The 25,745-nt window shown below is 40.8% G+C and overlaps 1 protein-coding gene across 2 annotated transcripts in view; it reads right to left on the minus strand.

Moving 5' to 3' along the window:
* LRRC31 (leucine rich repeat containing 31) overlaps nt 1–10,991 on the minus strand; it is a 29,695-nt gene extending 18,704 nt beyond the window's left edge. Inside the window, exons 1-4 of one of the 2 annotated variants that reach the window (XM_047786196.1) lie at nt 10,880–10,991; nt 4,132–4,337; nt 2,974–3,099; nt 1,098–1,265 (exon numbers count right to left, since the gene is read on the minus strand). In XM_047786196.1, the coding sequence (XP_047642152.1) occupies nt 1,098–1,265; nt 2,974–3,097 (292 nt within the window). In that variant the 5' untranslated portion in view covers nt 3,098–3,099; nt 4,132–4,337; nt 10,880–10,991. The remainder of the gene's footprint in view (nt 1–1,097; nt 1,266–2,973; nt 3,100–4,131; nt 4,338–10,879) is intronic. The other variant, XM_047786185.1, reaches the window with a different exon arrangement.
* Between the last annotated feature and the right edge of the window lie 14,754 nt (nt 10,992–25,745).

Raw genomic sequence — 25,745 nt, forward strand, 5'->3', positions numbered from 1 at the left:
TTGAGGTAGATATCATTCTTGTTTCAGAACTAATAATACTGAGGCTCAGAAAGGTTAAGAATTTTGTCCATGGTCACAAAGACAGAAGTAGGATTAGGATTTGAACTAGGATCTGGCCAGCTCTGAGATGTATAATGTTTTTCCTCAGTTATAGGAAAGGTGAGTCGCAGGACATCAGCTGGCCCCCATCTTCTAGGGAGGGGTTAGAGAGAAGACTTTGGTATAAACTGTGTTGTTTTTATGGAAATCTTTGCAGGGATGTAAATGATCAAAATCATAAACTTCAGACAAAAAGAAGGCTTAAAAAGTATTAATGACATCTGAAATCAGCAAGCATGCTAATAAAGCAGTTGGGTTATCAGCATGACAAATTTTATCCTGTGTTCTATGTTGGTAAATGTTCAGTATATAAACCAACTGAATTGAGGTTCTAGTTCTATTTAAATCATTATTTTAATGGAAAAAAATCTTGATTTTTTTTTTTTTTGGCTTTTAGGGCCATACCTATACTATATGGAAGTTCCCAGAATAGGGGTCAGATTGGAGATACAGCTACTGGCCTACACCACAGCCAGAGCAACTTGGGATCTGAACCATGTCTGTGACCTACACCATAGCTCATGGCAACGCCAGATCCTTAACCCAGTGAGCAAGGCCAGGGATCAAACCTGTATCCTTATGGATCCTAGTTTTGCTAATGGATGAGCCACTTAGGGAACTCCCTTGATCAATTTTTTAAAAATGGGAATGGGAAAACCGAAGATAGAAGTAGGATTTTGGAATCACTTCATTATTATCTATCCCAACTCCTCTATTTTACAGATGAGGGAATAGACCTCAAATTTTACAATTACTATCTCCATTCGAACTCCATGAGAGCAGATGCTTGGTCAGCCTGTTCCCTTCTCTACCTCAGGCCTTAGTCTGATGCTAGATGAAGGCTACGTAGTTCTTTAGAAGGTATGCAAGTGCTCTACACATCATGTACAGACAGTTCTCTCATCCTGTCCATGGGGACCCAAGAGTTTGCCCTTGAGGGTTAGGGTTGCAGAGGTCCTTCCAGCAAAACCCTCTTTTAAAGGAAGCATTCATCATACCCAGTGCTCGAACATCATCAACTGTAAGTCTGCAACTACCCAGCCTCAGGATTTTTAACTTGCTGACAAGATGCATTTGCTGGGTGAGTAAATGCAGGGTTCCACCTATGAAATCATTCCAGGAAAGATCCAATTTTTCCAAGTCTGGGAGAGAAGGCAGCAAAGCAACTGGAAATGAACACAAGAAAAGACAGATTTGCACATGTCACTTATGATTTGTAGTAAATAGGATCCACTGCCTGTTGCTCTGTAAGAGGATAGAAGGAGGATGGACGTGCTGACTTTCCACAAAGCAGGGATCTCTCAGCCATGCGGTTGGAGGCATCATGACATTTACATTTCCTATTTCTTGGGACATTCTGTTTCTGCCAAATAACTGCACTTTGAAAATGCAGCAGTTTCTGTAAGATTTCATACAACCTCCTTTATTGCAGAAGAATTGGTAATTCTGCTATGACTGTTATACCACTGTCACTATAAGTGTATACTGGTCCTTTTATTTTGCAAACCCCTCTGACATCCGTCACCCTGTCATCCTATTGGGTCTTCAGGCTGAAGGCCTGGGGAACACTCCAGGACAACTGGAGTGGCCAGGACCACTGAGATGGAGGATACCCGTTACATTTTCTGTTTTATCTTGATCAGCTGGGTATCACCACCTTACAAATCCCCTGCTATACCTTCATGGACCAACACATGGAAGTTTAGACATGCACCAAGCTTGACCAGAACCCTCTCTGAGTCTCTACCATTGCTCACTAAAAGTGAAGTTAACTTCTATGAAAAAATTCTTATCTCCTGCAGCAACAAGGCTTGAAAGTGGAAATGTCAAAGTCAAGGGGGTAAAGCATCTTTGTTTGCTTGCTTTTGAACACTTGTTTTGAATGTTAAAATGGTTGCAACATTTTAACAGTCAGAAGCTTCATGGTGAGCATCTAGAGTTATAGGAACAGAAATTCCCGATCTTCCACAATTCTGAAGACATGATTGGGAGCAAAACAAAGAAAGTTTTCTTTTTACTGTATGACTTTAGCAATTTCATCTTGTTCACCATGATCCTAACTTTACAAAGTATGAAAATCTATTGAATATGTGAAGAAGGCGGAAAAAGAAAGAAAGAAAGAAAGAAAAAGAGAAAAAGAGGATTCCTGGAGCCCACTCTCAAAAATTTCAATTCAGTGCTTTGGGTTGGACTCAAGTGCCTACCTTTCCACAAGTCCTACAATAGATTCTGACATGTATATAGGCATTTGAGAACCACAGGCGTGATTAAGCTCTCTCTTAAGCAATCGGTCTCTGATATAAAGGCATGGATTCTAATTAAAATAGTCAAGGACCCCTCACTCAAAATGCAGTTCTTTTGATGCTTCTATTGGCAGACACATCTAATTTGATTGAAGATTTGATCTAAGATATCTGAGAAAAAGAGAATTTTTGAAAAGGTGGTGATAGGTGGTGTTGGGAAGAGGGTTCTTCACAACCAAAGTCCTGCGGAGGAGTCACGAACAGCAGTTGCACTTCTGTGTACAAAAGATGTGAGCACCTTTTCATTCCACAGATAACAACACGATGACCCTTGAATTCTCAGTAGGGCTCAATTTTATGGATGACTTCACATCATATGTGGGAACATGTTTTTTGAGGGAGCTGGAGGTAATCAGTAGAGAGGTAAAATTGCTCAGGAAAACAAATAAACCTCCATCTTAAACTCGGCTCAAATCTTTGAAGCTCAAGGAAGAACCTATTAACTGTTTGTTGTTGTTGTTGTTTTTAAATAGCAGTGTTGCTGTCCTTCCTAAATGGTCTGGGCCATCCTGCAGACCTTGGCTACCAAGAGCGCCAAGCGCTTTGCCTGTGAGGTCAAGTGCATACAGACCCGTTTCTCTCACGTCTGCTGTTGTCAGTCTGCAGTTGTTCAGGTCTAGACACTTGTCGACAGCCTTTTTGCCCCACTTCTGCAGGAACTGCTCATTTTCCTCCATCCTGGATTCCAATTCCATTTCTAAAGCGAGAGACTTAGAATAAAGTGTTTGCTGTGAACGACAGTATTAAAGATGCACAGTGATCACAATAAGACAAGTGAGAAGAGGGACAACAGCCATGAACCTGTCCCTTGTGAAAACTCAGCTCAGAAGGGGACAGAACTGACTTCTGTTCCTGTCTCTGCTCAACTCTGGCTGCTCCAGTGACCCTTTTCCTGCAAAGGGGCCTGAGGAACTTAGTGGCTTTTCTTTCATGTTGACCTGGGCCTCTTGACTGTAGATAGATTTGTGTTCCTGGACAAAGAGGAACTTGTTAGCACAGAGTTTAAGATGGTGCTGCTGGAAGGATATGCAGACATCTTTGGTGAATGGGACACTGGAGCTGAGGGGGCACACAGGTACTGGCCTCTTAACTAGAGGGGGCAGTGGCGGGAGGAGAAGAAACGTGTCAATCACCACCCAAGAGCCTCAAATGGTTACAGTGAAACACTCCTCTCCTCATTTCCTAGACCCTGCAGTTGACAAATCCAGAGAGAGTAGTGTATTTTCTCCACTCCTGTCAGAGAATACACCCAGGAAGCCTCTTTTGTCCTTGTTATTAGGGACCTGTTATGTGGCACCCTCAAGTTCCTCTGTAATAACACCACATGCTATTGATAAAACTTAACAAATCAAATAATAAAAACATAAAGCTATACTTTTATGGAATGCCAATTATGTACCAGCGCTTTACCTACCGTATATGTCAACATTTAAGACACATGTGAAACCCATCAGATTTTTGTAAGGAAAAATGAAAAGACATGTGCTGACAGTGACTTTAAAGAGGTTTTGTAAGTGAAAAGGTACAATTTAAAACACAGAGTATCCGGAATCCAAAAGGAAAGCATAAGTTCTGAATATGTGGTAATACTCTACTAACCCTGACAAAAAAATTATACAACCATACAGCAGAAAAGAAATATATCAGTACCATTGAAAATGAAAATATAGTGGCATTACAGTAGTAGTAAATCTAGGCTAAAATATTGGTAGGATAATAAAAACTCCACCTCTCCTCCACAGTGTGTCTGGTGGCTTGTTATTTTCAAGAGAATCGCCTATAGGTTGAAGGTCTCTGCTGGGGTGGTTGGTGTTGCCACATTTCACCAGTAGGAGGCAGCATTATCCACCCACCATTTATTTCTTCACTCTGGTCTTCGATGTTTATTATGGTACGTTAGATACAAGGCATTTTATTTTGGGTGGGGTTACCAGGCTGAGAAAAACAAAATTAGCACATCCCATTAAACAAAGTAAACAAGGAATCATTGTTTAGTAAAAGCATATCGCAAATATTGCATGTATTTTTTTTCTGGCAGCCCTCACTTGCGGTGGAGCCGAGGATTGTTGTGGTTGGGGGATGTGGAGGCACTGCCTCTTACATGCCAGTGAGTACAGGATGTTTTGTGTAAACTTAGTGCAGGGAGTCACAATTACACTATTTCATAGAAACTGAGACTCAGAAAGACTTACTTAGTAAGCAGCAGAGCCAGAATATGAATGCAGAAGTCTATTCCAAAGCCCATTATGTGTGTGTGCTTTTTAAATTTTTCATGCTTAAAAAATTTCTCTGCATTGTATCTTATTGTTATCTTTTTTGCTTCTGAGCTTTTTGTCTTTTGGGGAGGCGGGGGCCACACTTGAGGCGTATGGTAGTTCCCAGGCTATGGGTTGAATTGGAGCTACAGCTGCTGAGCCTACACCACAGCCACAGCAACGCAGGACCTGAGTCATGTTTGTGACCTACACCACAGCTCATGGCAACGCCAGATCCTTAACCCACTCAGTGAGGCCAGGGATCAAACCCAAGTCCTCACGGATACTAGTTGGGTTCGTTACCGCTGAGCCATGACCGAACTCCTGTTTCTGCGCTTTTTACCTCCATAGGCTCAACCTATAATCATGCTCAAATTCCAGCCTCCCCAAACTTTTTTTTTGTTTTCTGCTCAAGCCACTATTGTGTCAATCATTTCCTTTACTGTTAAATGTTTGTAGTGTATACTTGCTGTTTGAAAAAAATTGTATTTTTTTACCACAGTTACCAATTAACCCTCTACATTCTGGTTGCCACACTCACCTAGCCAAATAAATTGTTTCTAAAAGGTCACCACCAATGATCTGTGTATGGTGAGGCCATTCAAGATGGCTGTTCTCTTGTTCTCTGTACATACTCTGCTCAACCAGGCCCTATTTCACTCACATGACTACCCAACGCTCTTAATTATGGGGCTTAATTGACTATAAATAGTAACCTCCTTCCCTAAGTAGCCCGATTGATGTCATGACCTGTCTGCCATCTGCTGCACATGGTGGGGTGTCGCTCCAGGACCTTTGTGTGAGACTCCCCCAGCCAACAAACCATTAGTGTCACTGTCTCCAGGCTCTTTCTTTGGTCTCAGGGCTGGACAACAACAAGGCTTGCAGGCCAGTGGGTGCAGCCCAACAACCTACCAACAGATTCGGAAATCTCAGAATACATCCTACTTGGATGTATGTACAAATACTCATAGTATTTGATATGATTGGCAAGTCCAGGACAGCACAACTGGAAAACCTGGTTCAAATCATGGGCCTGTTGGGTAAGCAAGTCATGTAACTTCTCTAAGCCTTGGTTTACTCATCTATAAATGGAAACTGTAATTCCTGTCTGGTTCATTTCTCAGAAGAATAGTGACTTCAAGTTACTGAGGCCTTCCAGGAAGATGGGACTCTGCTATACCTTTTTTTTTTTTTTTTTTTGTCTTTTTAGAGCCAAGGAGGTTCCCAGGCTAGGGGTCGAATTGGAGATGTAGCTGCTGGCCTATGCCACAGCAATGCCAGATCCAAGTTGCATATGCAACCTACTACACCACAGTTCATGGCAATGCCGGATCCTTGACCCAATGAGCAAGGCCAGGGATTGAATCTGTGTCCTCATGGATCTAGTCAGATTTGTTTCTGCTGAGCCATGATGAAAACTCCTGCCATGTGTTTTACATGGGAGGTACTTTGTAAACATTTGTTGAATGAACAAAAAGCAATGAATGAATGAGTGAATGAATATTAGTTTTATAGTTATTCAATTATCAAAAGCAACATGATAAATCTTTCTCAAAATTATGCTAAAAGTTAAATAAGAGTACCGATTTATAAGGCCCCTGGAATCTTACAAGCCATGTATTTCTTTCTTTTTTTAACCTATGAAACTTTCTTTCTATTGAGCTTAAATCACAGCTCAATATCCAAAACAGATGAATGAGAGCTGCTACAGATTGGCTGAGATGGGAGGGCTGGTGCTCTGGGGAGGGTGCAAAGTGATCACACATGAGCAGATCCATGGAGAAATTTGAGGCCTTTTCTGGCTGCTTTACGGCTCAACCAAGCTCTTGCTTCTCCAGGTGATTCTGTGAGCTAAGCAGTGTCTTCTCATTAGCTTCCTTTCCGAGCTAATTATGTAGGGCTTTATTTCCATTGTTCATGAGCAAGAATCCCAATGCATTCGTAAAATATTGTTATATGTTTGTAACATGGATGGTGCCATACAGGGGACCAAGATAAGTTCCTCTTGTCAAGGAGCTACCTGTCAAATGGCAGAGACAGACGAGAGAGCCACAGTCACAGTAAGAGGAGAAGTACAATGGTGGGGGATGCAAGGGGTGCATGGTGGCCTGTGGCAGCAACAGTACCTCAGGTCTGGTGGGTGGGTCTTGGCAAGCTTCCAAGCAGAAGCAGTGGATAAATTGCACCTGACAGGATAAGTTGGTGGGAGCCAGATGGGTAGACATGAAGGAGGAAAAAACAGGGAGGTGCCGAGGGAGAAAGGTGACACAAAGGAAAGCCTTGTCAGGCAGAGGGCAGCACTTTGGGGGAATGTGGCCAGTTCAGGAAACTGCAAATAAGTCAGAATGTCAGGAGTAGAGGATGAACATGAAGTTGGGGGAAAGCAGAGGTCATGAAGAGATATCCAACTGACCAAAAACACCTTGAAGACCATGCTTGGGAGTGTAGATTTTCTCTTCAAGGCAAGAAAGACTCAGGGAAGGATTTTGAGCAAGTGAGAAACACCATTGTTATGTGTGGCTTAGGAAAAGCCCCCCAGGGTGGCAGTGTGGAGGGCAGGCTGGTGAGAGAGCAAGACCAGGAGCCACGAAAGCAGTTAGGAAGCTGTGGCAGTGGTCCAGGCAAGAGGTAAGGAAATCCAGGACAGCAATGGGGAGGAGGAGCCAGGTCCCAGAGCCATTTGGGGGACAGAATTAGCATGACTCCAGGAGCCACTGAATTTGGGAAGAAATGGAAATGGAGGAGCCACACACAGCCCAAGGGTCTGATGTTGCCCAGCCAGGCTATCCAGCTGGCTGGTCTTGCACTGTTAATTTTATCATGGTTATGGGTATTCATTAACCATGTTCCTGAACCTCCAAATCATACTTTAGAACAAATATCAACAACTTTCTGATTGCCTTCTTTTAGAGGTGAATCTTTAAACTTTCTATTTCCACAAATATATTCAATCTGCTTACAGGTAAAATAGTTTTGGTGTTTGGTGCAAATACTCTGATGGAAATGAGGGTAGATATAAAGAAAACAAGATTGGCCACAGGTTGATAATTGTTAGAGGCAGGGAACTTCATACTGTTCTTTTTTGTGTATGTTCACATAAAAACCTTAAAATGTTTCAAAATTACATTTAATATAATAGATAATATATTTATGGTATTGTAGGTGATGCATAACTTTCGAGAGATTTGGCAATATTTATTTTCATAACTCTTGAACTTGTAATCTCTGTTCTGGGAATTTATACTTAAAAAATAGCTGAAATACAGTGAAGCAGAACATAGGGGAGAGGGAAAGCTAAAGATATTCCCTAAAGTGCAAAAAAGGGAACTTAATTATGACATATGCATGCAATGGAATAGTATGCAGTTGTTAAAATTAGGCATGTGAACAGCATGCAGCAATGTGAGAATTGCGCGGTGTGATAATATGTCCCAGAAGTAGGATCACAGCTCCATGGAAGCTCAAGAGGGCTGTCTCAGCTATTATAACCATGCAAAGGATGTCCATTCTGGCCCCAGCTCCCTCTCTTGCTAGTCTGCTTTTCTCATCCTCTCTCCATCTCTTGGCCCACTTCAGCATCCCTAACTTTCTGGCTCCCTCTCATCTTGGGCCTTGGCATTTACAGATCCATTTGCCTGGAAAGTTACTACCATACATATCTATATGGCTGGCTTCATTCACTCATTCTACATGACTGACTTTATTTACAGCTCTGCACAGATGCTACCAAATCAAACACCTTCCTTCCAACTGCATCTAAAATAATACACCTCTCCCATCATTCTCTTATTTCTTTGGCCTGCTTTGTTTTCCTTCATACAACTTATCACACTGAAATTATGTCTGCTTTTGGTTCTTTTGGTTCTTTTTTGGTAAAGAAGTTCCTCTTTCTTGGGGGGAGGGCACCTGTGACATCTGGAAGTTCTTGGGTCAGGGCTTGAACTCATGCCACACCAGTGACCCAAGCCACAGCAGCGACAATGCCAAGTCCTTAACTCTGAGCCATCAGGGAACTCTCAGAAGGTGTCTTTCATGGCTTTATTTCTAACACAACAGTAGCTGGCACATAATAGGTACTCAATGTTTGTTGACTGGTTGGTTGACCACAAATGCAAACATATGAATAAAAACCTGAAAAGGATAGAAGAAATGACCATTTGTGTTAGAATGAAGGGAAATAGGATAGTTTCTTTTGATAATTTAAAAGTAAAATGAGCTAATTATTTAAATCATTTAACAAAATATTTATAACAGAAATTCACCAGATTAGGTTTCAGATTAGGTTTCATTTGACCCATGTGAACGCTTTAGGGGAGAACATTTCTCTAAATAATAAAGAAATTACAGCAGTCAGAAATGTACCAGTGTCTAAGGGGATTGGCCTCAGTTTCTCGTCACTGGGTTGGAAATCAGTTATTTTAAGGTCATTTTTCTTTCAGTTTTGGGGGACCTGAGTTTGAGTTTTGAGTCTCTGATGAATTTCTTGAAAAATGAAGTCTGGGGTTTAATTTCTCCTCCTAGGAACTTTTCTTCCCTATTTGACTCATAGTCAAGTTGAAAGGGGTCTTTCTCAATGACATCTTCCTGTGGGTTTGTTTTCTAGGATTTCAGAGAAGATAAAACTCTGTCAAGCCTGAGTAAATCCTAACTCACCTACAAGAATTTTTATTCCCCTCCTCAGTTTTTATTGCTGGTAATGTTTAACATAAAAATAAGAATGATGTAACCCAGGATCCGGGAACAGATGGTAGCAGATATAAATCCGAAGCAAATTTGAGTTTTAAACTTTGCCCTATTTTATTGTATGAGATACAGTTTATTAAACACCACTTTGGCAAGGGCATTAAATATGTCAATACCTTTTAAATTTCATCAGCCAATTAGCATTACCTTCTAAGAGAGATAGTTTAAGAGCCTTGGCATGCTACTAAGCTATCTGGGTCCTTTACAAAACCGTCACTCAAAGGAGTTTGCCTCCAGTGATCCCAGCCTCATCTCTTTGCATTCCGTTTCTTTTTCTCTTGGCATTTTCACCTTCTCTATTCTAGCCCTGCACCCCAACCCCATGAAAAACACATTGGCAGTAAAGAATTAATTCACTCCATAAACAAAATTTACTGTGAGCCAGATACTGTTCTCGAAACAAGAGAGTCAATGATGAACAAGACAGAGCTCATGACTTTGCAGTCTTAATCTGGTGGAAAGTTGGCCCTGTATACTAGTGATGACACTGGGTCAAAGGCCACCAGGGAGGAAAGACCTACTTAGTTAAGGAGCCTCAGCTGGACTAAGCCTGGCTTGGAGCACAGCCTTTGAGCAGTGAGTGACCTTGCATGTGTATTAGAGAATTGAGACAGCTAAAAAGAGAGGAGAGAGGAAAGTGTCCCAGGCAGAAAAAAAACAGGCTCAAAAGGTTCCAGGCATGAAGGCCTAAAAGAGCCTGGGGTTGCCTTAAGAAGTGAATTATGGTTTGTCTGGAGCAAAGATGTATGAGGTTAGAGGTAGGTGAGTTGAGATCCAAGATTCATAAGGGTCAAGCTGTTATCTTTCTCAAGGTTTGCTTACATTTTATGGGAGCGTTTAAGACTTAAACTAAAGGGATAAACTGTAAATGAAATTTTAGCTTCTGTTAATCCAATTTAGATTCCTTCCTTAGGCCAGGGCTGAATAGATATTCTTGAAATTATTATGTTCTTTTCTTCCTCCCTATAAAATAGGTCTTTCTGTACTACCATGTTCTAGAAGGGTTCAAGAAATACTTTGTACACAGGGGATCCTCAAAATGACCCTGCAGAGCCCACCTTCACGCTTGGGGGATGGAATGTTCGGTATACCTGGAGTATCATTTTAGAAGTCACAACTGGGCATCCTTTTCTTTCTTTTTCTTTCTTTCTTTCTTTCTTTCTTTCTTTCTTTCTTTCTTTCTTTCTTTCTTTCTTTCTTTCTTTCTTTCTTTTTTCTTTCTTTCTTTTTTTTCTTTTCAAGCTAGAGCAGGATCTGGCCCAGATTTACACAGGAACAGACAGCAATGAAAACAGACAGTTGTCCCAGCCACAGCCCCTCAGCTGACCAAGCCTCAGTAGGTTAGGTGGGAAAGGGAGAATTTTGGTTTGTGAATCCAGCCACAACCTGCAGCCCTGGCTGTGCCATCCTGATTCCACCATCACCCCAGGGGCCCTTTTCCTTCCACTAGTCCTCTAGCCCCCACCCAAGACTTACCTCCATGGTCATTTTCACTCATTTTTACCTTTTGGAGATTTATGCACAACTGTTCTCTGGAGAGCCATCCCAGGAAATGGTTTCATTTTTCCCCCTCCTTAACTGCTGTGACTCCAACTCCCAAGTCATAAGAAAACATGGCTGGATGATGTTCCAGGATGTGGTAATTTACACAAGTGAAACCCCACCCAGCTAGCAAGGCCCTGCCAGGTTTTCTGTGCAGACGCATCCACTACAGAGCAGAAGGGCCTGGGAGTGGGTGGGGCGGGGGGGGGGGGAGGTAAGAAACCATGCAGGACTCAAGAGAACAGAAGAGGAAATGAAACACGGTAGGGAGTGAGAAAGGCAGAAAGGAGGTCAAGGCAGGAGAAGGAAGCAACTGAGAGGCTGACAGGGAATCAAATGGAGGAACATGAGGAAGGCAGCCTTGGGAGAGAAGGGGAAGGAACTGCATACTTTTTTTTTTTTTAATTTTTACCTTTTATTATTATTTTTTTCTACAGTACAGCATGATGACCCAGTTACACATACATGTATACATTCTTTTTTCTCACATTATCATGCTCCATCATAAGTGACCAAACAGAAGTTCCCATCGTGGCTCAGTGGTTAACGAATCTGACTAGGAACCATGAGGTTGTGGGTTCGATCCCTGGCCTTGCTCAGTGGGTTAAGGATCCAGCATTGCCATGAGCTGTGGTGTAGGTTGCAGATGCAGCTTGGATCCTGTGTTTCTGTGGCTCTGGTGTAGGCCGGCGGCTGCAGCTCCCATTGGACCCCTAGCCTGGGATCCTCCATGTGCCGCAGGAGTGGCCCAAGAAATCGCAAAAAGACCAAAAAAAAAAAAAAGTGACCAAACCTAGTTCCCAGTGCTACACAGCAGGATCTCATTGTTAATCTATTCCAAAGGCAATAGTCTGCATCAATCATCCCCAAGCTCCCAATCCATCCCACTTCCTCCCCCTCCCCCTTGGCAACCACAAATCTATTCTCTTAGTCCATGAGTTTCTTAATACTACAGTGGTCCAAGCAACAGGTTACCAGGCTCACACTTAGAAAAACAATCATTTTTTTCAGAGCATGTTTGAGAAATTCCTCTTTATATACAAACTTGAACAAGTACTCAGGCTTCCCACACCAACTCAATATTTCAGACCAGCTTTCTCTTGTATCTGCATTAGGTTTTACTTTGTGAAGGTAAACCCTGGAAACTGAATTTGAGGATATTTCCAGATCACAACATAGCAACCAGACGACAGCAGCTGAAAACAGGTTTGCCTCTTTTCCTAGAATCAGAGGCATTCACTTAAGAGCCCTTTGGAAAAGCTAATGGCTGGCATTTACTTGAGTATTTACTGTCAATATTTACTGTATTATCAGTAAGTAAGTTCATTTGCCATGAAACCCTAAGGGTAATATATGCTTGACAAATTATTTCTCAGGCAGTTAAGTGATTTTTATTTATTTTTGCAAAAGCGAGGAATCCATTTTTTTTTTCCCCTTTTCCATACTTAGGTTGGGCTTAACATATATTTAAAATTTCTGAGGAATGCTTTCAATGGCATTTTTGATTCAGTGTTTCAGAGTGAATCATGTTTTAGGTGTTGCTTGTTAAAGCGCAAGGCATTATTCTTTCTCCACAAAAGTCACTTCATTAAAAAGCATGATACGTGCTACAACATAAATGAAACGAGAACATAAGAGAAAAAAAGCCCGTCACAAAAAGGCAAGTACTGTATGATTCCACTTACAGTATCAGGTGTATATATAGGAGTCAAATTCATGGAATTAGAGAGTAGAACTGTGGCTGCCAGGACTTGAGGAAGGGGGAAGCAGGGAGTTTTGTAAGAGTGTAGTTTTGAAAGATGAAAAAGTTCTGGAGATTCATTGCAAAACAATGTGAATACATTTAACACTACTGAACTGCACATTTAGAAATGGTTAGGATGGTAAATTTTATTTTAATTAATTAAATAATTTTTGTCTTTTTGCAATTTATTGGGCAGATCCCGCAGCATATGGAGGTTCCCAGGCTAGGGGTCGAATTGGAGCTGTAGCCACTGGCCTACACCAGAGCCACAGCAACGCGGGATCCGAGCCACGTCTGCAACCTACACCACAGCTCACGGCAACACCGGATCCTTAACCCACTGAGCAAGGCCAGGGATCGAACCCGCAACCTCATGGTTTCTTGTCGGATTCGTTAACCACTGCGCCGCTACAGGAACTCCAAATTTTATTTTATTTTTTACCACAAATATTATGTGTGTGTATACAATATTTTTAAATGTTCAGAAGGCTAAGACTCTAAATGTAAAGAATTTTAGGAATACATCATCCAACGTTTACTTTTATTTTTCTATTTATATATGTACAAGTATGGATTTAAAAATCCATACCTAAATGGCTAAATGGGTTTTAATACATATAAAGTAAAAATCCTAGGTAATTTTTTTTTGAATGTGGATTCCATTTATTATTTACTATTCTTTAAACACACTTTTTATTGAGGCACAGCTGATTTACAGAGTAAGCTTGAGAAGTACGACATTGTGATTCACAATTTTTAAAGGTTATGCTCCATTTATAGTTATTATAAAATGTTGGCTATAATCCCTGTGTATTATTTATTTATATTTTTATTAGTCAATGAATTTATTACATTTATAGTTGTACAATGATCATCACAATCCAATTTTATAGGATTTCTGTCCCACACCCCCAGCACATGACCCCCACCCCCTGAACTGTCTCCTTTGGAAACCATAAGTTTTTCAATGTCTGTGAGTCAGAATCTGTTCTGCAAAGAAGTTCAGTCTGTCCTTTTTTCAGATTCCACATGTCAGTGAAAGCATTTGATGTTGGTGTCTCATTGTATGAATGACTTCACTGAGCATAATTTCTAGGTCCATCCATGTTGCTAAAAATTCCGGTATTTCGTTCTTTTTGATGGCTGAGTAATATTCCATTGTGTATATGTACCACCTCTTCTTGATCCACTCCTCTGTCAATGGACATTTAAGTTGTACCCATGTCTTGGCTATTGAAAATAGTGCTGCAATGAACATCAGAGTCCATGTGTCTTTGCGAGTCATGGTTTTCTCTGGATAGTTGCCCAGGAGTGGGATTGCTGGATCAAACAATAGTTCTATGTTTAGTTTTCTGAGGCATCTCCATACTGCTTTCCACAGTGGTTGCACCAATTTACAATCCCACCAACAGTGTGCTAGGGTTCCTTTTCCTCCACACCCTCTCCAGCACTTACTATTTGTAGACTTTTTGATGCTGGCCATTCTGGCTGGTGTAAGGTGGTACCACATCGTTGTTTTGATTTGCATTTCTCTAATTATAAGTGATGTTGAACATCTTTTCTTGTGTTTTTTGGCCATCCATTTCTTCTTTGGAGAATTGTCTGTTTAGATCTCCTGCCCATTTTTGGATTGGGGATGTTTATTTTTTGGTATTGAGCTGCAGAAGCTGTTTATAAATTTTGGAGATTAATCCCTTGTCAGTTGCTTCATTTGCAAAGATTTTCTCCCATTCTGTGGGTTGTCTTTTCAATTTGTTTTGCTGTGCAGAAACTTTTAAGTTTAATTAAGTGCCATTTGTTTATTTTTGTTTTTACTGTCATTCCTCTAAGTAGTAGATCTGAGAAGATGTTGCTGTCATTTATGTCAGAGAGTGTTTGGCCTGTGTTTTCCCCTAAGAGTTTTATACTATCTGGTCTTGCATATAGATCTTTAATCCATTTTGAGATTATTTTTGTGTATGGTGTTAGGGAATGTTCTAATTTCATTCTTTTACATGTGGCTGTCCAGTTTTCCCAGCACAACTTATTGAACAGGCTGTCTTTTCTCCATTGTATATTCTTGCCTCCATTGTCATAGATTAGTTGGCTCTAGGTGCGTGGGTTGAATTCTGGGCTTTCTATCCTGTTCCACTGATCTATAGTTCTGTCTTTGTGCCAGTACCATGTGGTTTTGATGATTGTTGCTTTGTAGTATAGTCTGAAGTCTGAGAGCCTGATTCCTCCAGCTCCATTTTTCTTGTTCAGGATGTCTTTGGCTATTCTGGGTCTTTTGTGCTTCCTAACAAACTTTAAAATATTTTGTTCGAGTTCTGTGAAAAATGTCCTTGGTAATTTGATAGGGATTGCATTGAATCTGTAGATTGCCTTAGGTGGTATAGTCATTTTGATAATATTGACTCTTCCATTCCAAGAGCATGGTATGTCTTTCCATCTATTTGTGTCATCTTTGATTTCTTTCATCAGTGTCTTATAGTTTTCAGAGTACAGGTCTTTTGTCTCTTTAGGTAGTTTTACTCCTAGGTATTTTATTCTTTTGGATGGTAAATGATGGTAAACAGGATTGCTTCCCTAATTTTTCTTTCTGATCTTTCATTGTTCGTGTATAGAAATGCCATTGATTTCTGTGTATTAATTTTGTATCCTGCAACTTTGCCAAATTCATTGATAAACTCCAGCAGCTTTCTGGTAGAGTCTTTAGGATTTTCTAGGTATAGTATCATGTCATCTGCAAATAGGGATAGTTTTACTTCTTCCTTTCCAATCTGGATTCCTTTTATTTCTTTTTCTCCTCTGATTGCTGTGGCTAGGACTTCCAAAACTATGTTGAAGAGTAGTGGCAAGAGCAGACATCCTTGTCTTGTTCCTGATCTCAGTGGGAATTCTTTCAGCTTTTCACCATTGAGAATGATGTTTGCTGTGGGTTTGTCATATATGGCCTTTATCATGTTGAGATAGGTTCCCGTTATGCCCACTTTCTGAAGGGTTTTTATCAGAAGTGGGTGTTGGATTTTGTCAAAGGCTTTTTCTGTGTCTATTAAGAGGACCATATGATTTTTATTTTTCAGTTTGTTAATGTGATGTATCACACTGATGGATTTGCGGATATTGAAGAACCCTTGCATCCCTGGGATAAATCCCACTTGATCATGATGTACAATCCTTTTAATGTATTGTTGGATGTGGTTTGCTAGGATTTTGTTGAGGATTTTTGCATCGATGTTCATCAGTGAAATTGGCCTGTGGTTTTCTTTTCTTGTGGTATCTTTGTCTGGTTTTGGTACCAGGGTGATGGTGGCCTCATAGAATGAGTTTGGGAGTATCCCTTCCTCTGCAATTTTTTGAAATAGTTTCAGAAGGATAGGTGTTAGCTCTTCTCTAAATGTTTGATAGAATTCGCCTGGGAAGCCATCCTGTCCTGGACTTTTGTTTGTTGGAAGTTTTTTGATCACAGTTTCAATTTCAGATCTTGTGACTGGTCCATTCATCTTTTCTATTTCATCTTGGTTTAGTCATGGAAGATTGTACTTTTCTAAGAATTTGTCCATTTCTTCTAGGTTTTCCATTTTATTGGCATATAGCTGCAATAGTAGTCTCTTATGCTCCTTTGTATTTCTGTGATGTCCGTGTTACTTCTCCTTTTTCATTTCTAATTTTATTGATTAGAGTCCTCTCTCTTTTTTGCTTGATAAGTCTGGCTAAGGGTTTATCAATTTTGCTGATCTTTTCAAAGAACCAGCTTTTCGCTTCATTGATCTTTTCTATGGTTTTCTTCATTTCTATTTCATTGATTTCGACTCTGATCTTTATGATTTCTTTCCTTCTACTAACTTTAGGTCTTGTCTGTTCTCTCTTGAGCTGCTTTAGATGTAAAGTTAGCTTGTTTATTTGGGCTTTTTCTTGTTTCCTGAGGTGGGCTTGTGTTTCTGGAAAGTTTATAGAAACTTTCCACTTAGAACAACTTTTTCTGCATCCCATAGGTTTTGGAGTGTTGTGTCTTCATTGACATTTGCTTCTAGGTATTTTTAAATTTCCTCTTTGATTTCTTCAGTGATCCATTGGTTGTTTACTAGCGTGTTGTTTAGTCTCCATGTGTTTATATTTTTTGCAGTTTTCTTCTTGTTGTGGATTTCCAGTCATACAGTGTTGTGGTCAGAAAAGATGCTTCACGTGATTTCAGTTGTCTTAAACTTACCGAGGTTTGATTGGTAGCCCAGGATGTGATCAATCTTAGAGAATGTTCCATGTGCACTTGAGAAGAATGTCTATTCCTTTGCTTTTGGATGGAATGTCCTATGAATATCTATTAAGTCCATCTGGTTTAATGCTTCATTCAGGGCCTGTGTTTCCTTATTGATTTTCTGTCTGGAGGTTCTGTCCATTGCTGTAAGTGGGGTGTTAACATCCCCCACTACTATTGTGTTATTGTTGATTTGTCCTTTTAAGGTTGTTAGCAGTTGCCTTATATATTGTGGTGAACCTAGGTTGGGTGCATAGATATTTAAAATTGTTATGTCTTCTTCTTGGATTGATCTTTTGATTATTATGTAGCAACCTTCCTTGTCCCTTAGAATATTCTTCACTTTAAAGTCTGTTTTGTCTGAAATGAGTATTGCTACTCCAGCTTTCTTCTGATTCCCATTTGCATGGACTATTTTCTTCCATCCTCTCACTTTCAATTTGTATGTGTCCCTAGAAGTGAAATGCGTCTCTTGAAGTCAGCGTCTATATGGGTCTTGTTTTTGTATCCATTCAGCCAGTCTATGTCTTTTGGTTGGGGCGTTTAGTCCATTCACATTTCACGTAATTATTGATATGTATGTTCTTATTGCCATTTTACTAATGCTTTGGATTTGGTTTTGATGCTCTTTTTCCTTCCCTTCTTCTCTTGTTCTCTCCTCTTGTGGTTTGATGACTATCTTTAGTGTTGTATTTGAGTTGATTTTTCTCATTTGTTTGTTTATCCGTTGTAGACTTTTGGTTTGTAGGTATTCTGAAGTTTTGATATAAGAGCCTATATATAAAAAATAAATAAAAAGTCTATATATATATATATATATACGAGATTATTTTGAGTTGTTGGTCTCTTAATTGCAAGTGCATTGCCAGTGTCCTGTGTTTGTATCCTCGTCTTCTCACGATTTCTGATTTTGGTGGCATGACTGTGCATGGATGATTTCGTATCTTTACTGTATCTATACCTATACTGGTGAGCCTTGTCATTTGTGATAGTTATGTTTCTAGTTGTGGCCTTTTCTTTTCTGCCTAGAGAAGTTCCTTTAGTACTTGTTGTAAAGCTTGTTTCGTGTTGTTGAATTCTCTTAGCTTTTGCTTCTCTGTGAAGCTTTTGATTTCTCCTTCAAATCTGAATGAGAGCCTTGCTGGGTAAAGTAATCTTGGCTGGAGGGTTTTTCCTTTCATTGCGTTAAAAAATATATCATGCCACTCCCTCTGGCCTGCAGAGTTTCTGCTGAAAAATCTGTTGATAACCTTATCAGGATTCCCTTGGATGTTATTTGTTTCTTTTCCCTAGCTGCTTTCAAGATTTTCTCTTTGTCTTTAATGCTGGTCCATTTGAGTAATATGTGTCTCGGGGTGTTCCTCCTCAGGTTTATTTTATATGGTACTCATTGCACTTCCTGGATTTGAGTGAGTGGTTCCTTTCCCATGTTAGGGAAGTTTTTGGCTCTTATCTCTTGGAATAGTTTTTCTGTCCCTTTCTCTCTCTCTCTCCTCCTTCTGGCACCCCCTAGAAGACGGATGTTGGTGCACTTAACATTGTCCCAGAGTTCTCTGAGACTCTCTTCGTCTTCAATCTTTTCCCTCTTTTCTGTTCCACATTTGTGATTTCCACTGATCTCTCCTCCACCTCACTTATTCGTTCTTCTGCCTCCTGTATTCTGCTGTTGGCTGCTTCTAGTGAATTTTTTATTTTGGTTATTGTATTGTGCATCTCTTCTTGCTTAAGTTTGATGTCCTGTATCTCTTTGCTCAGTGTTTCCTGTAAGTTATCCATCTTTGCCTCCAGGTTATTGCCAATGTCTTGCATCATCTTCAGCATCGACACTCTAAAGTCTTTTTCCTGGAGGCTGAGAATCTCCTGATCACTTAGCTGATTTTCTGGGGTTTTTCTTCCTCCCTCATCTGAGTTATAGTTCTCTGTCTTTTCATTTTGATAGGTTTTTGGTGTGGTGACCTTTTTACAGATAATAGGGTTGTAGCCTCTGTTACTTCTAGTGTCTGCCTGCCTTGTGGCTGAAGTCGGTATGGGGGGCTTGCTGTAGGCTTCCTGGTGGGAGGGACTGATGTCTGCCCACTGGTAGGTGGAGCTGATTCCTATCCCTCTGGTGGGTGGGTCTTTGTCTCTGGGTGAGATTAGAGGTGGCTGTGTGCCTGAGGAGTCTTTAGGCAGCCTTTTTATTGAGGGGTGGGGCTGTGATCCTACCTGGATTGTTGTTTGGCCTGGGGCTTCTCAGTGCTGATGGGTGGGGCCAGATTTTCCCAAAATGGCCACCTCCAGAGAAAGGCATGCTGCTGAATAATTCCAAGAGCTTTGCTTCCAGTGTCCTTCCCTCACAACAAGCTACATTCACCCCTACTTTCCCAGGAGGTCCTCCAAGAACTGCAGTCAAGTTTGACCTAGATTCGTATGGAGACTGATTTGCCCTGGGACTCAGTGCACATGAAAGTCTGTGTGTGCCTTTTAAGAATATGGTCTCCATTTCCCCCAGTCCTATTGAGCTTCTGCACACAAGCCCCACTGGCCTTCAATGCCAGACACTCCAGGGGCTCTTTCTCCCAGTGCCAGGTCCCCATGGGTGGGGGTTTGATGTGGCGCTCAGAAATCTCACTCCTGTTGGTGAGTCTCTGTGATAGTTACTTTCCAGTCTGTGGGGCTTCCCACTGGGGAGGTATGAGGTTGCTTACATTGTGTAATCACCCCTCCTACCTCTTGATGTGGCCTCCTCTTTGTCTTCTGGAGTAGAATATCTTTTTGATAGTTTCTGGTCCATTTGGTTGAAAATTGCTCAGCATTTGGTTGTAAATTTTGTTGTTTTTAGGAGAGAAGTTCAGCTCCAGTCCTTAATTCCACCATCTTAATCCCACCTCCCCTAGGTAATTTTTTTAAACTTACTTTAGTCACTGAGTGGCATGCAATGTCTTGTGTTTTACAAGTCTGATGGGCTTACCTCAGCCCTACCGAGAACCTTGAAAACATGTTATTGTAGAGATATTTCTGTAATTGTAGTTAATATTACTATTATCAGTTAATTTATGCAGAAATGGGATTTATTAAAAGGATGACAAAACTATTAAAAAGATGGCAAAGGGAAGTTCCTGTTGTGGCTCAGTGGATTAATAATCTGACTTCTATCAGTGAGGATGCAGGTTTGATCCCTGGCCTTGCTCAGTGGGTTAAGGATCCAGCCATGAGCTGTGGTGTAGGTCACAGATGCAGCCCATTCCCGCATTGCTGAGGCTGTGTCATAGGCTGGCAGCTGTAACTCCAATCTGACCCCTAGCCTGGGAACTTCCATTTGCTGTAGGTGCAGCCCTAAAAAAAAATTTTAAAAGATAAATATATGTTTACCTTCATTCCTTTTTGAACCCCATTTAAACAGTTAAGGAATTAAAAAACACACACAACCATGTTACAAATCTGTAAGGATAAAGAGAACTGGATAGATGCCAACCAAATTTTGGAATCTAGAGAGCATGTGGGTTGGTTTGCTTGACACTATGGTTAATTGCCTGTAATGGTTGGGGTAACAAATTTTTCAAATTTCAGAATCCTAAAGTTTCAGTAAGTGAACCAGTAATTGTACCAGGTAGCTCTGAAGGAATATGTGGGTGTAGGTAGGAACAGGATGATTAGTTTTAAAGTATAAGAAGGTAAACCATTAAATTCCATTTCTCACCCCAGGGCTGACAGGAGACTGTCCTTGACCCCACCTTGGAAAAACTAGAGAGATTATTTCTCAGAACAGGTTGAAACATAGAGGATCTGGATTCAGAGACACCAGTCGTGTTTTTGTTTTATTTTGCTTTGCTTTTTAGGGCTGCACCCTAAAAAAAGCCACAGCATATGAAAGTTCCCAGGCTGGGGGTTGAATCCAAGCTGCAGCCGCCGGCCTATGCCACAGCCACAGGAACACCAGATCTGAGCTGCATCTGTGACCTACAAAAACCACAGCCCACAGCAATGCTGGATCCTCAACCAACTGAGCAGGGCCAGGAATTGAACCCATATCCTCATGGATACTAGTCAGGTTCATTACTGCTGAGCCACAACAGGAACTCTGACACTGGTCATGTTTTAAGTATCTTGCTAAATAGGAAGGTTGCATAAAGTCTATGTATGGAACCATCCATCCCTATTCCTCCTTTAGCTCCTCTAAGAATACACAGGAAACCAAGCTAAATTGCCCTCTCCCCGCCCCCACCCTGCCCTGCCCTGCCCTCCCCATTGAGGTATGTGGGAGGACACTTATCTGGGAAACTGACCAGCCAAAGAGAAAAACCCTATAGACATTGATTGTGTAGAGTTCCTCAACTAAATGAATCTGTTGCTGCCTGAGCATTTACAGCGAAGCCCACTGATTGGCAAGTCCTACACATATACACAGAACTCCCAACGCGATGTCTCATTGTACATGTGCTTAGAGGGCCAAAGACCTCAAGATAGTTGAGGAAACCCTCTGACATGAAAATGAGATGGAGAAACAATAAGAAAAAGGGAACTTGGATGATGTAAGGAGAAGAAGAGAATTTTTAAAATCACTATTATACTTAGAGAGCTCCTAGGCTCATAAACCAAGAATCAGAGATGTAAGAAAAGATAACATGGATGGACCTAGACTTTATCATACTAAGTAAAGTTAGTCAGATAGTGAAAGACAAACATGATATCATTTATATGTGGAATCTAAAGAAAGGGTAGAAATGAACTTATTTGCAGAACAGGAACAGACTCGCAGACTGAAAAACTTATGGTTACCAAAGGGGACAGGTGGAGAGGGAGGGATAGACGGGGGGTTGTGGTTGGCATATGCACAATGAGGTATATGGAATGACTGGCCAGTGTGGACCTGCTGTACAGCACAGGGAATCTACCCAATAGTCTTTGATAATCTATATGGGAAAATAATCTGAAAAAGAATGGATGTTTGTATTTGTATAACTGACTCATTTTGTTGTACAGCAGAAGTGATCACAACATTGTAAATCAACTACACTTCAATAAAACTTGAAAAAATGAAAAAAAGAGGAAGAAGCGAGAAAAGGGAAATCCAGAGAACAAAGGAAATTTAATTCTAGAATTTAATTTCTAGAAATTAAAAATGTGATAGTTTCTGTGCAAGATTAAAGTGGCAATCGAGTGGTTTTGAATCTAATCCCCCAAGATTAACCACAACCACAACAAATGCACAGCAATTATCTACTATAAAAGTAGTAAGGTATACTACTCCAAAATACAAGGAAAAGGGCTGATTCACTGACAGCAACAAGTCCACATATTATCAGCAAACAACAAGTCCACATATTATCAGCAAGCTGGCGGGAGACAAGTTTTTCTGGTGGCATGGAACACCAGCAAACTGATAACTCAGCCACCAAATGTGCTTAACCCTAAAATCTAAACATCCCCACTCAGCATAGAAAGCTAATTGATCTTTCTGGGAAGCAGTGCCAGAGCTGGAAGGGGGTTCTAAGGGTGAAGGTAAAGGAAAGATTAGACTGTGTGGAACAGTGTGGGCCCTATTAAATCTCAGAAGTAATCAATTGACTCTCTTTTCTAGGACAAAGTCCCTCCAGAGAAGGATCTGCTGGCAGTGAAATCTAAATTGAGCAGCACAGAGACATTACAAGCAAAGGCAAGAGGTGATTCAGGTAAAGAGGGGAAGGGGCAGAAAATGTGGTTTCAAAAAGCATGAGGCAGTATCATTTCACTCTCCATCATGACCACAGCAAAGCCTCCTCTTCCTGGCTACACCATGTGGGCCTCTTCCTAGGGCTGCCTGTTCCATTCTCATGAAATGCCACTGGATTTGTCGGAGTCCAGGATTCATAAGTGAGAGAAGGAGAAAGCTGTGATAGCTGTGAAGAGCTGATCACACGCCATCCCTTCCACCACATTCTCATCATTAGGAGTGATCCTCAAAGTCCAGCCCATACTCGCGGTGAGGGAAATTTCAGCCTGTCCTCTTGGTGAGGATAGAGTTCTGCTCTTTGAAGGAAGGAGTATCAAAGAATTTGCAGATGTTTAAAAACTATTCTATGAGAAGTTCCCATTATGGCACAGCAGAAACGAACCTGACTAGTAACCATGAGGTTGTGGGTTCGATCCCTGGCCTTGCTCAGCGGGTTAAGGATCAGGTGTTGCTGTGAGCTGTGGTGTAGGTCGTGGATGCAGCTCAGATTTGGCATTGTTGTGGCTGTGGCGTAGGCTGGTGACTATAGTTCCAATTCCACCCCTAACCTGGGATCCTCCATGTGTGGCCATGTGGCCCTAAAAAGCAAACAACAACAAAAACAAATACCTGTTCTGTGATATAAAAAGGACAAGAGAGAAAATTAGACCTATGAATAGAAGATAGACAAAGACAAACCAACATTTGTTTGTCAGTAGTTCTGAGGAATCTCCAGACCACCAAAAGGTAAATACAATCCAAATGTCCATCAACTGATGAATGGTAAACAAAATATGATTTCATACAATGGAATGTCGTTTGGTCCTAAAACAGTAATGAAGTACTGATATAGGCTTGAATATGGATGAACATTGAAAACATTACGCTGAGTGAAAGAGGCCAGACATAAAACTCTACACATAAGATTCCAATTATATTAAATATCTAGAATAGGCAAATATAGAGACAAACAAAGTAGACTATTAATTGCTTAAGGATTAGAGAAGCATAGGAAAGTGGGGGTGATGGGAAGGTGATAGGTAAAAAGTAATAAGTTTCTGTTTTGTTTTGGCTATGCCTATGGCATGTGGAATTCCCAGGCCAGGGATCAAACTGGCACCACAGCAGTGACCAAGCTGCTGTAGTGACAATGCTGAATTCTTAACCTGCTGAGTTACCATGGAACTCCACGGAGCAGATTTTGCATAGCCATAATAATGTAACAGTAAGTGTTATATTAAACTCTGGAATAATCATATTGAAGGGCTGTAGAAAGGGGAAATTTGTAGAGGTTTACAAAAATAAATTCTCATTTGCCCAACACAACAGGAACACAATAGATAATATCTAAAATTGTAAGTGTATTATTTAGGAATGCAGGGTAAATACTAGACCAAAGAATAAAAGAGATGGCTTGGGATAGACCATGATGGAAGATAATAGAAAGGGAATGTATACATCCATATGTACGACTAGGTCACTTGGCTGTACAGCAGAAATTGGCACAGTATTGTAAATCTACTATACTTTATTTTTAAGAAAAGAATAAAAAGAGTTGAAATATGTTGCTTGAACAAAACCTTACTTACAGCATTTAGGTTTTTCTCAGCTACTTTTTCATGTGATTCTGGACATCTATAACCTGTAAGTCTCACTCAATGTCTTCTATAAATAGAAGTTATAATAATATAAATACAAAGAGCAGGGTGTTTGTGATGATTAGATGAGATGATGCATGTCAGATGCTTATAACATCTGTGACATATCAAGCCTTCAATAAATGTTAGATTCTGATGTCATCATGATCATAATCATCATCAACCATCAGGACTATGAGGTTGCTGCCATTTACTGCATCATTTCCTAACTTTATGGCCAATTGGATGTTCATGGGAAGATCTAGATATGACTGCCAGGGAGTAGAAAGGATGGTTGCTCTTTGCTGTGGGGCCCTCGGCTTGTGCCTAAGGCCTCTCTGGGGTCCCCAGGGGACAGAGAGGACAGAGACCAGTCTTGAGTGCAGGATCTCAAGTGCAGCCAGTAGCTTCCTAGCCTCTCCACAACCCCTAATACTTAGTCCCTTATCATCACACACCCGTGCATCTCATTATGTAGTGAGTGGTCATCGAAGGTTGTAGTAACAAGCCTGCCCGCAAGGATCTTCACTCCCATTTGGAGGTTGTTGCTCCTCAGTTGTTTCCTGCAGTGAATTTGTCTCCTTATTGGCAAATTGCAGCATAAGGAATGTATCCATCTGAGCTCAAAAAGTCCTCAAATGGGTTTAGATTCTCCCAACAATTTCCTAACTGAGATAACACCTCCTCTGTGGCCAGCACCAGGAGAACATCAAGACTCATATAAAATTCTGAGCATTGAAGGGCTATTTGGACATATCCTGATCACAAAAACAGCCTAAGATAAAGGAAATGCAGAGTTAAAAACATGTCTGTCCAGTTAGTCACAGAAAACAATATAGGCCCAGAGAGATTTGAAGTATTTACCCTTCTCTGGTCAATGTAGCTTGTCCCAATTGCAATACTTAGGCTCCCTCTTAAATGTTCTCCAAACAGTCTGGAGCAGCTTCCTTATAGAGGAACTTAATGAAACAACACTTGTATAATAATATATATATATGTACCTTGCACAGTGCTGGGTTCTGACAAAGCTCATCTATGACAAAGAACCTGCCCTCTTACAGCTTTTACTGTTCCTAAAGCAAGAAATAGAAAGGCACATGCTTTAGCCAAGTGCAAAAGAAATGGAGAAATTCACATTTTTTACAGCGGTTTTATTCTTTTTGTTGTTGCTGCTTTTTAGGGCCACACCTGCAGCATATGGAGGTTCCCAGGCTAGGGGTCTAATCCGAGCTACAGCTGCCGGCCTATGCCACAGCCACAGCAATGCCAGATCTGAGCCATGTCTGCAACCTACACCACAGATCACAGCAATGCTAGATCCTTAACCCATGGAGCAAGGCCAGGGATCAAACCCGCAACCTCATGGTTCCTAGTTGGATTCGTTTCTACTGTGCCATGATGGGTTCCTCACAGTGGTTTTATTCTTGATAAGGGAAAAGATAATATAAAGACAAGGAAAGTGGCACCAGACCAGTATGGGGTTTTAAAGAGTTAAAGAGAGAGTTGGATGA

The sequence above is a fragment of the Phacochoerus africanus genome, chromosome 1 (genome assembly GCF_016906955.1).
Source record: "Phacochoerus africanus isolate WHEZ1 chromosome 1, ROS_Pafr_v1, whole genome shotgun sequence".
Classification (NCBI taxonomy): Eukaryota; Metazoa; Chordata; class Mammalia; order Artiodactyla; family Suidae; genus Phacochoerus; species Phacochoerus africanus.